Genomic DNA, 18,617 nt, shown 5'->3' with positions numbered 1-18,617 from the left:
ATTTACTGAGGCTTGATTTATGACCCAAGATGTGATCTATCCTGGAGAATGTTCTGTGCACACTTGAGAAGAAAGTGTAATCTGCTGTTTTTGGATGGAATGTCCTATAAATATCAATTAAATCTATCTGGTCTATTGTGTCATTTAAAGCTTCTGTTTCCTTATTTATTTTCCATTTTGGATGATCTGTCCATTGGTGTAAGTGAGGTGTTAAAGTCCCCCACTATTATTGTGTTACTGTCGATTTCCTCTTTTATAGCTATTAGCAGTTGCCTTATGTATTGAGGTGCTCCTATGTTGGGTGCATATATATTTATAAGTGTTATATCTTCTTCTTGGATTGATCCCTTGATCATTATGTAGTGTCCTTCCTTGTCTCTTGTAACATTCTTTATTTTAAAGTCAATTTTATCTGATATGAGTATAGCTACTCCAGCTTTCTTTTGATTTCCATTTGCATGGAATATCTTTTTCCATCCCCTCACTTTCAGTCTGTATGTGTCCCTAGGTCTGAAGTGGGTCTCTTGTAGACAGCATATATATGGGTCTTGTTTTTGTATCCATTCAGCAAGCCTGTGTCTTTTGGTTGGAGCATTTAATCCATTCACGTTTAAGGTAATTATCAATATGTATGTTCCTATGACCATTTTCTTAATTGTTTTGGGTTTGTTTTTGTAGGTCTTTTCTTCTCTTGTGTTTCCCACTTAGAGAATTTCCTTTAGCATTTGTTGTAGAGCTGGTTTGGTGGTGCTGAATTCTCTTAGCTTTTGCTTGTCTGTAAAGCTTTTGATTTCTCCATCGAATCTGAATGTGATCCTTGCTGGGTAGAGTAATCTTGGTTGTAGGTTCTTTCCTTTCATTACTTTAAGTATATCATGCTACTCCCTTCTGGCTTGTAGAGTTTCTGCTGAGAAATCAGCTGTTAACCTTATGGGAGTTCCCTTGTATGTTATTTTTCGTTTTTCCCTTGCTGCTTTCAATAATTTTTCTTTGTCTTTAATTTTTGCCAATTTGATTACTATGTGTCTCGGCGTGTTTCTCCTTGGGTTTATCCTGTATGGGACTCTCTGCGCTTCCTGGACTTGGGTGGCTATTTCCTTTCCCATGTTAGGGAAGTTTTCGATTATAATCTCTTCAAATATTTTCTCTGGTCCTTTCTCTCTCTCTTCTCCTTCTGGGACCCCTATAATGCGAATGTTGTTGCGTTTAATGTTGTCCCAGAGGTCTCTTAGGCTGTCTTCATTTCTTTTCATTCTTTTTTCTTTAGTCTGTTCCGCAGCAGTGAATTCCACCATTCTGTCTTCCAGGTCACTTATCCGTTCTTCTGCCTCAGTTACTCTGCTATTGATTCCTTCTAGTGTAGTTTTCATTTCAGTTATTGTATTGCTCATCTCTGTTTGTTTGTTCTTTAATTCTTCTAGGTCTTTGTTAAACATTTCTTGCATCTTCTCGATCTTTGCCTCCATTCTTATTCCGAGGTCCTGGATCATCTTCACTATCATTATTCTGAGTTATTTTTCTGGAAGGTTGCCTATCTCCACTTCATTTAGTTGTTTTTCTGGGGTTTTATCTTGTTCCTTCATCTGGTATGTAGCCCTCTGCCTTTTCATCTTGTCTGTCTTTCTGTGAATGTGGTTTTTGTTCCACAGGCTGCAGGATTATAGTTTTTCTGCTGTCTGCCCTCTGGTGGTTGAGGCTATCTAAGAGGCTTGATCGGAGGCTCTCTGTTCTGATATTTTTGTGCCATCACTTAGATCTGCCTCTCCTAGAATGTCATATAATGGAATCACAAAGTATGTCCTCTTTATAGAAGGCTTCTTTCACTCGGTATAATGCATTTGAGAGTCATTCTTGTTATGTATCAGTAGTTAATTCCTTTTTATTGCTGAGTAGTATTTCATTGAGTAAAACACAGTGTATCCATTCTTCTATTGATGGACACCTGCCCTATTTCTAGTTTTTTGTTATTATGTATAAAGCTGCTATCATTGCTTTTTTGTGTGTTAATAAATGTTTCTCATTTGAGGAAGTACCCTAGGATATTTCAGTTGCAGGAATGGGTGTGGGGAAAGTGATGGTCTCTCACACGGTGGCCTGGTGAACTGGACCTTAGCTTAGTGGTCAGTCTGCTGAGATGGCATTGGGCCCTAGCATCCCCTCAACCCAGAAAAAAGGATATCCATGTCCCTGGGATGCACTTCCTTTCTACTCATAAATTCCTCTGTTTGAGCAGGCCTGACTGTATTGAAACTTACTTTCAATGTGTGATTTAACCCTCACAAACTCAAATCAGTTTTTCTCATTGTCCACAGGCTCCGCCCTAACACTGGCTTCCACTGTGTTTGATGTAGACAACTGTGATAGGCTCCTATTGGGTGTTCCATTTCTGTTCTGGTCATCTACTATCACAAAGTCACTGTGTAATAATTCTAATTAAAACAATTTTTCAATTAGCATGAAGTAAAATTGACTTGGGAAGTGTACAATTCTATGAGCTATAACACACTGTAGAAAAAAGTTTGTCCTTTAATGGAAAACTATGCATTATCTATAGCACACTCTTCCAGGCTCTCTGATTCAGGCCTGTTCATTGTCTTAGAGCAATTTTGCAAAGAGGGAAATTATTTTGTAAATTGTAGGTAGCTGATAGATATTCAAACTCTGTCTTATCCAGGAGAGTTTTGATTGGCTTCCCTCTTGCCTGTGGAAAAACCAGTTTTGCCTTTATTTTCAATTCAATTCCTTCATATGAATTTGTGCTTTTTTCACTTTTCCTTTGAACTGGTTATAACATCTGCCTATGTTCCTCATACAAGTAAAATAAATCTGTAAAACATATTTATTTTTATATTTGTTTGAGAGCCATGATTTTACCTTTTTCTGAAAATTATGTTTCTCCCATTTTTTAGTTGAAAGATAATTTATATACCATAAAATTCATCCTTTTAAAGTATACAATACGTGGGTTTTTGGTATATTTTAGTATATTTATAAAATGTAGCAATCATCAGTAATTCCAGAACATTTAACATACCTTTGAGATTCATCAAAGTTGTTGCATGTATCAATAGTTCATTCCTTTCTATTGCTGAGCAATATTCCACTGTATAGATGTACCCCAGTTCATTTCCCATCACTTATTGAAGGACATTTGTGTTGTTTCCAGTTTTTGGAGATTATGAATAGAGCTGCTATAAACATTCATGCATAGGTTTTTTCATGTATTGTTATTTAATATTTTATTTCCATTTTATTTCCAACATCCCCAATTATTTGTTATTATTGTTGTTGGATTTTATAATCAATGGCTATTTAGACTTGTACGTAGATTAATTTCTTTGTTCACTATGGCAGATTATACTCTTCAAAGGTAGAGACAACAGTATCTCCTATCCTACATGCTCTCTTGCAGTGTGGCCTTGCCACTCCCCCATTAATAGGTAGAGTCAAATATTTCTCCCCTTGAATCTGGGATTAGCCTTAGTGACTTGTAGTAATCAATAGAATGTGGATGAGGTAACACTGTATGACTTCTGAGGCTAGGTCAGAGAAGGCCACACAACTTCCACCTGGATCTCTTGGAACACTCACTCTCTGGACCCTCCCATGGAGAGGCCATTTGTAGGTGCTATAGTTAACTATAATCTCCACTAAGCAGTCTTTGAGTTATCCCAGTTCACATGCTAGGCATGTGGGTGAAGAAGCCCCTAGATGCTCCCAGTCCTCAGCCCTCTGAGTCATCGCTAGCCATTCAAGACTTTCCAACTGAGGTCCCAGACATCATAAAGCAGAAACAAACCACTCTTGGTGCATACACAGATTTTTGTGTGAACAGAAGTTCTCATATCTCTAGGATAAATACCTAAGAGTGGGATTACTCAGTCCTATGGTAAGTGAACGTTTAAGTTTATAAGAAACTACCAAACTATTTTTTTTTATTTAATTAATTAATTTATTTATTTATTTTTGGCTGCGTTGGGTCTTCGTTGCTGCGCACGGGCTTTCTCTAGTTGCGGCGAGCGGGGGCTACTCTTTGTTGCCGTGCTCAGGCTTCTCATTGCAGTGGCTTCTCTTGTTGCGGAGCACGGGCTCTAGGCGTGCGGGCTTCAGTAGTTGTGGCACATGGGCTCAGTAGTTGTGGCTCGCGGGCTCTAGAGCGCAGGCTCAGTAGTTGTGACGCACGGGCTTAGTTGCTCCGTGGCATGTGGGATCTTCCCGGACCAGGGCTCGAACCCTTGTCCCCTGCATTGGCAGGCGGATTCTTAACCACTGCGCCACCAGGGAAGTCCTACCAAACTATTTTCTAGAGTGGCTGTACAGTTTTGCATTCCCACTAGTAATATACAAGAGTTCCAGTTGCTTGCAATCTTCACCAGCACTTGGGGTTGTCATCATTTTTAATTTTAGCCTTTCTAATAAGAGTGCAGTGATATCCCATTGTGGCTTTAATTTGCATTTTTCTAATGGGAAATGATGCAGAACATTTTTTCATGTGCTTATTTGCATATCCTTTAGTAAATGTCTGTTCAAGATTTTTGCCATTTTTAATCGGTTGTTTCAGACTGACATTTAAAAAAATTAAATCTGATAATATCCCACATCTCCCCTTCCCTTCAACATGGCACTTATCTCTCATTTTATTTTCCATTCAGTTTTTCTTTCTGATGTGCATTCACTGGGTTTTGAAAAATGCACGCACCTCTGGAAACTAAATCCCTATGACGTGATACATCATAGTCATCACCTTAAAAAGTTCCCTCGTGTCCCTTCCAATTATTCCCTGTCCCCAATTCCCCTCAAAGTAATCAGTGTTCTGATTTTTTTCCACCACAGATTTTTGCCTGATATAAATGGAATCTTACTCTTTTGTGTAAGGCTTTTTAATTTAACGTATTTTTGAAATTCATCCATCTTGCCTGTATCAGTAGTTCCTTCCTTTTTATTGCTAAGTAGTATTTCATTTTGCCAATAGATCACAGTTAGCTAATCCATTCTTATCTTGATGAACACCTGGTTTGTTTCCACTTTGGGCTATTATGAATAAAAGCTTCTGTGAACAATCATATGAAAGTTTTTTTCTCTGGATATACGTTTTTATTTATCTTGAATAAATAGCTAATAGTTGAACCGCTGGATCATAAAATATGTATATAGAAATTTATAAGAAACTGCCATATCTTTTTTCAAATGTGAAGAAATACTTCCTTCATCCAAGATGCCTTAGGCATCTCTGGCTCATGGGTTTCCCAGGAATAGAAGTGCCCTTTGTTGTGGAAATTGTGGAGGTGGAATGATTCCCACCCCCTTCTTGGATCAGAATTGATTCAAGAGTATAAGTGCCTCTCCTAGCAGCTCTGCTCTCACAGCTGTCAGCCTTGGTCAGGGGGAGGCAGGGAAGTTTAATTATAATGCTTCTGACAGTGTCTGAGCACAGAGCCCAGTGCCTGCTGCACCAACAGCTGAGCTCAGCCTGAAGCTGCTGTGCTGAAAACTCACCTCTCAGTATCTGGCTGTTCTTTAGTAGGCCTGCTTAATGGTCCAAGAATTTCACGTTTCCACATGCTCATTGCCGGTCAGGTGCAGGTTGCAGGCACATTCCAGCTCCAGAGGCTTGCATCACTTTCCTCACGTTACCATAGGTTAGCTGCAGCTCACGATACAGTCCAGCAGAGCCCAAACCGCCAGAGAATGGAATCTTTAACACAATCCATGTTCTCGAAGTTTATCACATTTGCACATACATCTACTGACAGGCTCTGCTCATGTCCCTCTGGGATCCATTTTTATGACGTCTGACTTCTTTCTCCCATGGCTGATAAGAAGAGCAGGGGCACCAAGATACTTTGGGAGGGAAGGCACTCTTGTTTCCCCCCTTTGCTTTAAAGAGGAAAATGCTCTTTACTTCCCCCCATAGCACTCTTTTATGACACTGAACACATTCTTCCCTGTATCATTGCTGTTTGAGGTCATTTGTTTACTTAATACCCCACCTTGTTCCGGAAAGGATTTTAAGTGATTTGTAAGAATAAATCGAATACAAATAGATATTGTAAATTAAAAGTGGAATGAAAGGAAAATGAGGATGGGAACATAAGATGGAGTCAGGAATGCTATTTTTGTGCACTTTTTAGCTCTCCTTATCAATGTGAGGGCCATAAGGCAAGAACTGTTTTATTCATCTTTGTATTTCTAACAGGGCTGGGTCCATTTTCTTTTTTAAAAAAATAGTTTTATTGAGATATTCACATACCATAAAATTCACCCATTTAATTGTAAAATTCAGTGTTTTTTAGTATATTCACAGAGTTGTGCAATCATCATCATAATCCATTTTGGAACATTTTCATCACCCCATAAAGAAACCCCATACCCATTAGCAGTAAGTCCTATTTCCCCCTACTCCCACCCCTGGCAACCATTAATCTGTTTTCTGTCTCTATGGATTTACCTATTCTGGATATTTCATATAAATGGACACATACAATATATGGCCTTTTGTGTCTGCCTTTCTTCACTTATAATATTTTCATAGTTCATCCAAGTTGTTACATGTATCAGTATTTGTCTTCTTTTTATGGCTGCATAATATTACATTACATGGATGTAACACATTTTGTTTAGCCATTCATCTGTTGATGGGCATTTATGTTATTTCCACATTTTAGCTATTATGAATAATGCTGCTGTGAACATTTGTGTACAAGTTTTTCTGTGTACGTATGTTTTCATTTCTCTTGGGTGTATACCTAAGAGTTGAATTTCTGGATCATATGGTAACTCTACGTTTAGTCACTTGAGGAACTGCCAGACTTTTCCACATTGGCTACACCATTTTACATTCCTATCAGCACTGCATAATGGTTCCAATTTCTCAACATTCTTTTCTTTAAATTTTTAGTGAAGTACAGTTGATTTACAATGTGTTAGTTTCAGGTGTGCAATATTTTTCATTATCTGCCTTTATGATTCTTCCATCCTAGTGGCTCCTTTGGTTTTGATTTTCATTTCCCTATAACTAATGATGTTAAGCATCTTTTCATGTGATTATTGGCCTTTTGTGTATCTTATTTGAAGCTATGTCTCTCATATCCTTTGCTAATTTTTTATTGGGTTATTTATTTTTGAGTTGCAAGAGTTCTTTATATATCCTACATGCAAATTCCTTGTCAGCTATATGATTTGCCAGATATTTTCTCCTATTCTGTGGGTTGTCTTTTCACTTTCTTGATGGTATCATTTGAAGCACAAATGTTTTTAATTTTGATGAAATCCAAGGTATCTATTTTTTTTTTTGGTCATTTCTGCTTTTGATGTTGTATGTAAGAAGGTTTGACTTAGCCCAAGGTCAGGGAGATTTCCCAGCCTTTTCTTGCACAGATATGCACATGTTTATTTACAAGAGCTACCATTTGTTGAGCGCTTGCCTTGAGCTTGACATTATGCCATGCACTGTCAAGAGGGTATTGATGTCAGTAACAACAACAATAGTAGCTAACTTTATTGAGTTCTTATATGAATGATCTCATTTAATCCTCACAATGAATCATTGAGGTAAATATGAATATATCTGTTTTACAGATAGAGAAACTGAAGATCAGAAACATTATCTGCATGTGATGCCTAGAATTTCTGTAGCCATCTTCTGGCCATGAAATGAGGCATTGATGTCAAACTGTGGGGGACATAAGGGAAAAATGGAAAGAACCAGCTATTGATGAGATAACGAATTAAAAGCCAAATAACAACATCAACCACAATATTAATAGCTGACATTTATTGAACACAACAAGAGTTATCTCATTTAACAGTCACAATAGTTCTTTGAGGAAAAATACATGGTGAGGACCCAATATGAGGTTCAGAAATGTTAAATACTGTAGCAAACCTTGTTGGTACCTTCCACTTCTTCCTCACTAATAGAACTCCAATTTTTTCACCTTCCTCTGTGTAGCCATAATGGGGAGGGGGGCTGAACTCTTTCTTATGCAGAGGAAGTGAATCATGATTAATTGAAGCCAATCAGTAGTCTCATTCCCCTTGTCAGTAATAAGTTTCTGCATGGAAATGGGACTAATCCTGGCCAATATGACCTGAAGGAAATTCTGCCGAGGGGCTTCTAAGAAAGATTTTCATTGAGAATAAAAAGAGCAGGACCTTCCACTTCCTCTTTGTCTTTTTATCCTTGCAGCCCTCAGCGCCTAGCACAGAGCCTGGTGCATGGGAGAAACTCAGGAAATATTCTGTGGAATGAAATATCTTGAGTATACTGCGGTAGGTCAGTTTTTTTCCTTCTTTCAGTTTGCTCCATACAAGAATATTTTAATCCAGGAATGATCCCTGGGACTGGCTATAGATGAGAAAGTACTTTCTAGAAGTTGTTTCCTGAGACTTAAATTAGGCCAGTGACCACAGGCACCACTCATGCTCTTCTAAACTTGTGGAAAAACTACATGAAGGATTCACATTCCCTTTGTTGATGTAGTGAGAACACAATGTTTTGCTCAGTTCAAGCAAAATTTATAGGTAACACCTTTCACTGACCTTACACTTACCAAACTTTCTCCCAGATGGAGATAGGTTACATCTTATAGTTTTAAATTAATTTTAATTATATAAATAATACATAAATGATTAAGCTTTATTTCCTTAACATCATTGCTTTATACAAATTATTTTTCTTTGTGCCGACGTATGTTCTCTACTAATTCTTTCCGAGAGTTTTTGGGGGTGGTAAGTTTTCTGGGTTCTTATATGTCCAAAACACCTTTATCTCTCCCTCTCTCTCATATAATAGTTTGGCTTTGTATTAAATCCAAGGTTCAACATTATTTTCACTCAACAGTTTGAAGATATTGCTCCATTGCTGTCCTGCGTCTGATTTTGCTAATGAAAAGTCAAACTTATTCTTGTTCATTGTAGGTGGTCTTTATTTTCTCTCTGAAAGATTTTAGTATTTTCACGTTATCCTTGATGCTCTAAAATTTCACTGTGGTGTGTCCAGGTTTAGAGTTTTTTTTTTAATTACTATTCTTTTTTTAAAATAGGTTATCCTCCTTGGCATTTATAAGGCCCTTTCAATCTGGGGATTCATGACTTCAATTCTAGGGAGTTTTTTCTTTGTTTGTTTGTTTTGCCATTTATTCCTCAAATATTGATTCCTTCCATTCTCTCCATTTTTATTCAGTGGAACTCCCTTTAGACAAATGTGGAAATTTCTTGATTTGTTTATATTTCATGCCTCTCACATTTTCTTTACTACTTTCCATCCCCTTATCCTTTATACTCTGGGTGAACGCCTCAGCCCAATTTTCCAGCTCTATGATTTCATCTCTGTTTCTATCCATCACAAATCTTAGTTCAGTCCATTTATTAACTTCACCTATGTTATGAAAAATAAGAGATTTTTAAAAATAAATATTTACCTATTATTGTTCTATAATTACTTGTTCTTTCATAGGTGTAATATCCTTCCTTATCATTCTGAGGTTATTATTTTATATTCATGTTCCGAGGACTCTACTTATCTAATGAAAGTCCTTTCATTTGTTGAATGTATTGTCTCTATTTCATGGCATTGCTTTGTTTAAGTGTTTGGTGATTCTCTTATTATATGCTTCTCTCTGTAGTTGAGATTTTTTTTAGACTGTCTGCTCCTTCTGTTTATGCAACTTGTTTCAGAGAATAGAGGGAAAATATGTATCTGCTGTTTTCAATCAGAGTGGGTAAGGTGGAGAACATGCCATAATAAGGGTACCTTGATGAATCTGTGTACGTCTCTATTTCTCATTAATACTCCCATTTATTTAGCCATTGCCCATCACCCATGTTACTAGACTGTCTCACTGTCTTAAGCTCCATTATTCATTGCTTTCACTTGAAGACAAATCCCTCTGTTACTGCTTGCTGGTCCATGCAGTGGGAAAAAGGATAGAGAGGAGTTGACTTTTCTGGCTTTTCTTCCTGTTAGACTGAGTAGTTGCCTTTAAGACCACTCCTTTGTCATAGTTTTTACCTTTTGGCATGGAGAACTCCTGGGGTACTTTTATTACCTATGAGAATACTCTCCAATGCTCTCCCATGCATGTCCTGAGCTGTGGTTTCCTTCTTTAATCAAAACAGATCTACTTCTCATCTTCTAAGGAGTCCTCTCAGTTTTTGGCCCACCAAGAGTGATTTCAAGCATGACTATGTATTGAATCATTTTCCTGTTGTGTCAGGTAGAATACAGCAAGTGAAGAAACTGTAAATAGCAGTGGCTCAAGGAGGATATGAGCTTATTTCTCTATCCCCATTTTATAAATAGACTCCACTAACTTGCTCAGTGTCATGTAACTAATAAGCTGTGGAACTGGGATTTGAAATCAGATCTGACTCCAAAGTCTACCTTATTAGGTTCTTTCCACTATGCCAGTGGTTCTCAACCTTGGCTGTACATTAGAATCACCAGGGTAGCTTTAAAAAATACTAATGCTTCGAAACCATACCAGATCAATTAAATCATAGTCAAGAGTATTTTTTAAAAGCTTCCCATTTGATTCAATTATAAAGCCAGAGTTGAGTACTACTGCACTTTCTAACTTGTTCCCTTTTTGCCTATATATGCTATATGCTCATCTGCCAAATATTTTCCTGATTACCTGATTGCTAACACTCTGCTTAAGTTACTTGTCTGAGTAATTTTAAAAATTATTTTGAAGAAATATGGAAAATTACCTTAGTTCATGTTTGATTCCAAATTTTTAAAATCATTAAGAAATATGCCAACACATGCAAAATTGTACACATTCTGAAAATCAATCTATGCAATCAATTGTATTAACAGACTACAGAAGAAAATCACACAATCAAATCACTGGCGTAGAAAAATGATTTGATAAAATTCAACACCCATTCATGATTTAAAAAAAAAAACCTCGGAAAACTCTAGGAATACAGGAACTTGCTCAACTTGATACAGTACATATACCAGAAAACAAACAAAAAACCCTCATAGTTAATGTCACACTTAACGATGAAAGGCTAAATGCTTTCCAGCTAAGAACCGGAACAAGTCAAGAATGTCCATTCTCACCACTGCTATTCAATATCGAACAGAAATAGATTTACAAAGATATAGTCAATTGACTTTTGACAAAGGTGAAAAAGCAATTCAAAGGAGGATCTTCTCAACAAATGGTGCTGGAGCAATTATATATCCATAGACAAAAAATATGAACTATAATCTATATCGCACACCTGATACAAAAATTAACTCAATGTGCATCATAGATTTAAATATAAAATATACATCTGTAAAACTTTTAGAATATAACATAGGAGAGAACTTCAGGATCTAGGCTTCATGAAGAGACATGACACCAAAAGCACAAACCATAAAAAAAAGAATATATTAAAAACTTTTGCTCTATGAAAGACCATGTTAAGGGAATGAAAAGACAAGCTATAGACTGAGAGAACGTATTTGCAAGCCCACATATCTGACAAAAGACTCAGATCTAGAATATATAATGAACTCTCAAAACTCAACATTAAAAAAGCAAACAATCCAATTAGAAAATGGGCAAAAGGCACAAAGAGTCTTATCACTGAAGAAGCTCTACAGTTATAGTAAATGAGAACATGAAAAGATGTTCAACCCCATTACACATTAGGGAAATGCAAATTTAAACCACAAAGGGATATCATTACACATCTATTAGAATGGTTTAAATAAAAATACCAAATGCTGATGAGAATGCAGTGAAACTGGATCTCTCATACATTGCTGGTGGGTATATAAAATATTAAGCCACTCTAGAAAACAGTTTGGCAGTTTCTTTTAAAATGAAACACACAATTATCACATGACTCAGCAATTACACTTCCAGACATTTAGTTTTCAGAGAAATGAAAACTTATGGCTGCAGAGAAACCTGTGCACCACCACTTACACTTAGCACTCATCTATTCTATTTCACTGTATATAACATCCCTTGTATGAATAACCACTAATCAAATTAGTATGCTGATGATAGGCATTTGGGTTGTTTTCACTTTTCAGCATTTCAGTAATGCTTTTATGAATATCCTTGTAGCTGTCTCCTTGAACACATGTGTGAGAATTTCCGTGGGATGTATATCTAGAAATGGAATTTCTGGATCATAGGTTGATATACATTTTCAACTATACTAGCTACTACCAAAAACTGCTCTCCAAAATTGTACTAATTTATATTTCCTCCAACAGCGTATGAAAGTTCCAGGTGCTTTTTGTCTTTGCCTATACTTGGTATGCCATACTTTAAAAATTTCCACCAATCTAACGCTTGTAAAATATGCAATTTCTGTTTTAACTTGGATTTTCCTAGTTATGTGTGAGGTTGAGCATATTTTTACCTGTTTATTGGCCATTAGGGTTTCCTCTTTTATGAACAACCTGGGCATATCCTTTGTTCATTTTTTTTCTATTGGAGTTTTGCCTTTTTCTTATTGATATTATATGTATAGGTTATATATATATAATTAATATTAATTAATTAATCCTATGTCCATTATATAAGATTCAAATATCTTTTTCTCAGTCTGTTACTTATCTTTTCATGTTTTAATGCTATCTTTTGCCTTCAGAAGCTTTAAATTTTCATGTAATCAAGTTTACCAATATTTTCCTATAAGATTTCTGCTTTTTGCATATTGGTTAAGAAAGTCTTTTTGTCACAAGGAATTAAAGAGAATCTCCTACCATTTATTCTAATAATTTTCAAGTCCTGTTCTTTATATGCAGGTCTTTAAAACATCTGGAGTTTATTTTTATGTATGGTGTGAACTGGGGATCTAATTTAATTTTTTCCATACGAAAGTTAATTGTCCCAATATCATCTACTGAAGAGTCCATGTTTTCTTTACTTTATCCAATTAAACAAATACCCAAACCTACTTTGTGCTAGACATTGTTCTAAACACTTTGCGTATAGTATTAAAAGCAAATGAAATATTACCATTGGCATTATGAATTATATTTCATTAAAGCTGTTAGAATTTTCCTGCCCTTGTGGAGTTTATATTCTACTTTGGGTAGGTTTATAATAAACATAATAAATAGGCATATTATATAATATGCTGGAAGATGATAAGTGTTACAGAAAAAATAGAGCAGGGTAAAGGAAATTGGAGGGCTGGGTTGGGAGGAAGGTTGTGACTTTAAATAGAATAGTCTGGCTTGGTCTTGTTGAGAAGCTGATACGTGGGCAAAGACGAAAGAAGTGAGGGAGGTGGCATGTGACTATTTGGGGCATAATAAAAGGTAATACTTACCTGATATTTGTGAATTTCACAAACACTCCTGTTGGAGTTTTTAACTGGAGTTTTTTCATATCTATATAGATTACTTTGGGGCGGACCGATACCCTTACAACGTTGCATCTTGCCATTCATGAACATGGTCTAGCTCTACATTTATTCACCGCTTCTGTTATGTTCTTTAATAGTTTTATGCTTTTCTCAATACAGGTCTTACATATATTTGTTGGCTTTATTACTATGTACTTTATAGTTTTCTGGTCCCCATAAACCGTTTGTATATATTTCCAACCTCACTTCCTGTTCGCTTATCCCACTCCACTCTAGATTCTACTTACTGTGTTTCTGATAGGTAAACTAATGATTGTGTGTGTTTGTGTGTGTGTGTGTGTGTGTGTATGATGGATGATGGTCTTGTTTCCTGACCCTGATCCTAAAGCTGAGTTTGATTAACCCAGACCACAACCCTTCTCCTTCATGATTTTTGCAAGATACATATTCTTGTCCTGTCTCCTTAGTGACTCTTCAAGTCCCTCAGGGGCAGTGACTGATGTTATCTACTCTGCATCTTTCCTGTGGTACTGAGCACATTGTAATTACTCAAAAGATCTTACTGGTACATTTCCCACAATGGGGTCGCTGCCCTTTTCCTTCAATCTCTTCACGCCATTGAACCCTCAATCGTGACTCTCCCTTGATCTTCAAAGTTGACTTCCATACAGAAAGATGTACTTTCCCCTGGACTTGTGCCTGAGCCCTTCACTTCTGCCAGGGATCCTTCTCCTCTGAGGAAGTGAGAGAAGAAGTTTTGGTTAGTAGCTGACAATTCTTTGAGAAGAATTACGTTGGTGAGATAACCTAGTCCAGTTTTTGAAAAAGGTTTTCCCACAGAACATAAGTCTATGAGATGCTCTGGGGAAAAAAAAGATCCTGAGTTAAAAAAAAAAAAAAAGCAGGAAATCCTTTATACTAAATTGCCTTCTCGGAGACTTGTACCATTAAAGGCCCTGAGAAGTTTATGATAAAGAAAACAAATTTTGTTTAGCCCATCACTTTTCAAACATATTTGACCATAGAACTGTTTTCTCTTTTTAAAGAACACCTATTAACATCCACATACCTCACACTGGGAAACATTGATCTTGTTCACCCTCTGCACTCTGGTATATAGAAAGCAAACAAAGCCATCTATCCTAGACTGTCTTCTAAAGACATTTTGCTTCCACAGTAGTGTTAAAAAGCCTAGATCATGAGGACATTTTCTCTAAGATCTATTCCAAATCCTTCATGTTTAAGTTTTATCGTCCCATGCATTCTTATATCTTCACCAGAAATAAAATGATTTTGAGTTCTGATGCAAAATCAATTGCTGTGTATTTACAGAATGCTTACTATGTGAAAGAAAAAAAAAATTAAGACATTGGCTTTGCTGGACAAGGAAGTTGCAGCCATTGGTTGGAATTTCCATATTTCTCTGCCTCTATTCCTTGATATTTTTCTGCCCTTGACTTGAATAACCCTGAGTTTTCAAGAGGTGGCCACAGTGTAAGGCAGAAACAAATGGAAGAAAACAGGGCAGACACGTGCTGTCCCCTGAGGTACTTATTTAGAAAAGAGGAGAGCAGCAGAAAAGTGTTGGGAGGACTTGACTGGGCAGGTTGCACACTTGACGCTGAACACCCACTAACATAGATAGCTCAGGCTTTGCTGAGCTATCACCTTCCAGAGAAGAAAAATCATATATTTAATCCCATTTTAAGGCAGCTTACAGTAAAATACGTGCATAGCAAGAGCTTAACTATAAATCATCTAGCATTATCTCTAAAAAGTAGGGTTAATTATATTAGGAATCAGACATAAGATAATTCCTCAGCATGCTATTAGCTCTGAGCTTCCTGGAAGCCAAGCAAAAATGGAACCATGATAGTTCAATACTGCTACATATTAATGCATGGAGCCTCAGTTGTGAATATGGTAGCCCACCCTCACCTTACTCTTCTTTTGTCTTATAATTTGGCCTGATTTCTTGAATTCAATATGCATGCTTCCTTGCCCTTTATAACATATTTGATATAAAGAAGCCAGTTAGTAACAAATAGGCAGTTTGAGGAAAGAGCTATTTAATATTTATCTTGTAGCCATCAGACTCACTTCACACAGAAAAGTCTCTGGGTTAGATTTGAAGTCTCAAGTTCTCAAAGGTGAACGCTGCAGATCCCATTAACAAAATTATTACACCGAGCTAAAAGGTCTTTGGGATCCGTCTTCAACTCCATCCTCCATGAAATTCTGGAATGACTTGCCCTTGTCTTGTCCCTTTCCTACTGCTTCTTAGTCTACTCCACTAACCTCCTTTCCAAACAACCAGTTGTTGGATGCATGAACTAACATGCCATAAAGAATTTGCATATTTGATTGTTTTCTCTCAAGGTTAAATGAAGAGAGCTACAATTTCTAAGAAGCCTGGTTTGACTGTGAGTCTGGCCCCCAGGCAGATTAGGCCAAGGTTTTGGCCAAATGAAATTGCCAGTTCCCTAAAAGAAAAGACTAGCACATTGCTCATTAGAGCATTCTGAGCTTGCCTGTGCAATCTTTTTGCTACCCTGCAATTTCCTGTTGGTTATAAATGAAACCTTTCTAGCTGTAAATGCAGCCGGTGAGTTGAAAAAAACAAAGCATGTAATTAATCAAAGGAGGTTGGGGGAGATTCACTAAGCCTGAGTTATAGGGGAGAAGCTGGACAAGGCACTAGGACCTAGAAGGCATCTATCCACCCTGGCAGGAATTTCTTGCTTGGAGCTCAGACAACAAAGGCATAGAGAGATTGGTTTTCTTTCTCTCAGCATCTCCACCCAACCAGCAGAAAACCGGTGAGTGGGGCTTTCCAGTGATTTTCAGGGAGAATGTAACAGATGTCAAACGGGAAAAGCACAAGGCAAAGCTCTCTCTCTCTCTCTCCCTCTCTCGGTGTGTCCTCTCTCTCTCTTTCCCTCTTATCTCCCCCCTCTTTTTTTTTTTTTGGCCTTATTCTATCAGATTTTTTCCTAAGCCTCTACCTGGGATTTTCCTTTAGAAAAGTGAGTTTGATGTTCCTTTGTTTTCACTGTGATGTTGATTTTAGAATAATAGCACCCCAGATTCTAAAGCAAAGCCAAGCGTTGCTGGCACGCCTGGGGAAATGCTTGCTACTTGTCTTGAGGAGGTGGGGTCTCTTACACTGCAGGCTGTCTGACAGAGACAATGCTGAGCTCAGCACAGGTCATGGTGACATTGGGAGAATAGAGGGAGCGAGCCTGGCAAACCTGCTAGGCACCAGTCTTCCTTTATCTCCTGTCTTCCTGGTCCCTTGCAAATATCTCAATGTGGCAGTGTGTAGCAGCTGAGCCCTGCTTGCTTTGTGAGTCTTTTTATCCCCATCTGTGCGATGCACGTTCATAGTTTGGTTCCTAGGCTGTCACTACCTTTGCTAGCGTTTGGGGCTTCTGTTGTATTTGGTTTCATATTGTGATTTTCTTCCTTCCTTCCTTCCTTCCTTCCTTTCTTTCTTTCTTTCAGCAGAAAGGGGGAAAGCAAATCTGACAGATGACCATCTTTTGCCTCAGCTAACACACCTGGGCAATAGACAAATTTGGGGTGAATTGCCTGCTGTGAGGGCAAAATGCCCCTTCATTCAGGGTAGAAGCCCAGAACAATGAAAGGTGTGCTTGCTTCTAAAGGTCCCATATGCTGTTAAAGGATTCCTTTGGGAATCTTTCAACAATTAAATGATTCCATTAAGAGGTGGGGCTGCATCATTGTTGGAGGTGGGTAGAGCACATAGAGAAGGGGGGGCGGATACCAGGAGTAAAGTAGAACTAATAACTCATTAAATAACTGATTTTTCTAATCCTTTTTTTTTTGCAGCTTATTTCTTGTGAATCTCGGATAGCTGCACCAGCTTGGTGGGGAAGGGGTTTGATGAATAGCACAAAGACTCTGGCTATTCCCTAGAGGCCGTCCCTTTAAAGGAGAATCCTAGTTTATTCTGGGGGGAGGGGATGCACACATTAGAGTAGGAAAGAGGGTTTGGGATAAAATTAAAACACTCCCCTTCATAGTCATTTTACTAAGATGCAAAGATTGCTTCCTGAGCTAGAGATGCTAACCTTGGCTAGGTCCTTCTGTTCCCTTCAAGGGGGATTTTGTCAGGCTATGGATTCATTTACAAGCGTTAGTCATGTGGGCATGTGTGAGGAAACAGATGCCAGTTTTAATGTATTTAGCCCGAAGTTACAATTTGATAGGAGCCAGTGTCAGGAAGTCCCAGGATTTTAAGCTATTTCAAAATCCCTCCCTCTCCTGTGTTTGGAACAGTGCCAGAAGTGCCTCCCTCCCCATCTCTCACCCCAATGCCCACAGCCAGCAGCACCCCTCCAGCCCCTCCTTCTTTTCTATTAAAATCAATATTCCTGCAGGTCAGGGGCAAGCAGCAGATGGGTCACGGGCTTTTTTCAACCAGTTCTTTTCACAAGCAGCAGATTGCAGATCTGGATCTGGCTAATATTTGAATTCCTTTCTTTTTTTTTTTTCCTCCTCACCCGTTTTTCTTTGCTTCTTTTCATCCCCACCCTTTTCTCCAACACTCAGGTCTCTGAAGTTCCACCAAAATATGGAACTTGATTTTGGACATTTTGATGAAAGAGATAAGACATCCAGGAACATGAGAGGCTCACGGATGAATGGGCTGCCTAGCCCCACTCACAGCGCCCATTGTAGCTTCTACCGAACCCGAACCTTGCAGGCACTGAGCAACGAGAAAAAAGCCAAGAAGGTACGTTTCTACCGCAATGGGGACCGCTACTTCAAGGGGATTGTGTACGCTGTGTCCTCTGACCGTTTTCGCAGCTTCGACGCCTTGCTGGCTGACCTGACACGATCTCTGTCTGACAACATCAACCTGCCTCAGGGAGTGCGTTACATTTACACCATTGATGGATCCAGGAAAATCGGAAGCATGGATGAACTGGAAGAAGGTAATTCAAGGAGTGGGTGGTGGCCCTTAGCGGGAGGTGGCATCGTTAGTTACGGGTACATTTCTTGGATTTTTATTAAAAGGAATTGGGAAATGTGCTTGTAAAAACACAAGGTTGCTGCTTAGACTTCTAATTCTATAGGCATTGACAGAATCATTAGCCATTACCCTTCATGGTCTTCAGTTTCGGCTGGCGCCGAAGTGGGGCTGGTGATGATAATGCATTGTGTTTATCTCCCAGGGTATACAAAGAAAAACCTGAATTGTGTCATTTACTCTAGAATGTGTTCATAGTTAACTCTAAATAGCACTATTGAGGCAGACCATA

General features: G+C 38.0%; 1 protein-coding gene across 2 annotated transcripts in view; it reads left to right on the top strand.

The window, feature by feature from the left end:
* DCX (doublecortin) overlaps window positions 1–18,617 on the top strand; it is a 364,207-nt gene that overhangs the window by 227,937 nt on the left and 117,653 nt on the right. For both annotated transcript variants that reach the window (XM_082447684.1, XM_082447683.1), the window contains one exon: window positions 17,905–18,290. In XM_082447684.1, coding sequence (XP_082303810.1) covers window positions 17,927–18,290 — 364 coding nt within the window. In that variant the 5' untranslated portion in view covers window positions 17,905–17,926. The remainder of the gene's footprint in view (window positions 1–17,904; window positions 18,291–18,617) is intronic.

Source organism: Balaenoptera physalus (genome assembly GCF_965194825.1).
Source record: "Balaenoptera physalus genome assembly, chromosome: X".
NCBI lineage: Eukaryota > Metazoa > Chordata > Mammalia > Artiodactyla > Balaenopteridae > Balaenoptera > Balaenoptera physalus.
Note: the sequence above shows the minus strand (reverse complement) of the source record. Positions and strands in the feature narration are given on the sequence as shown.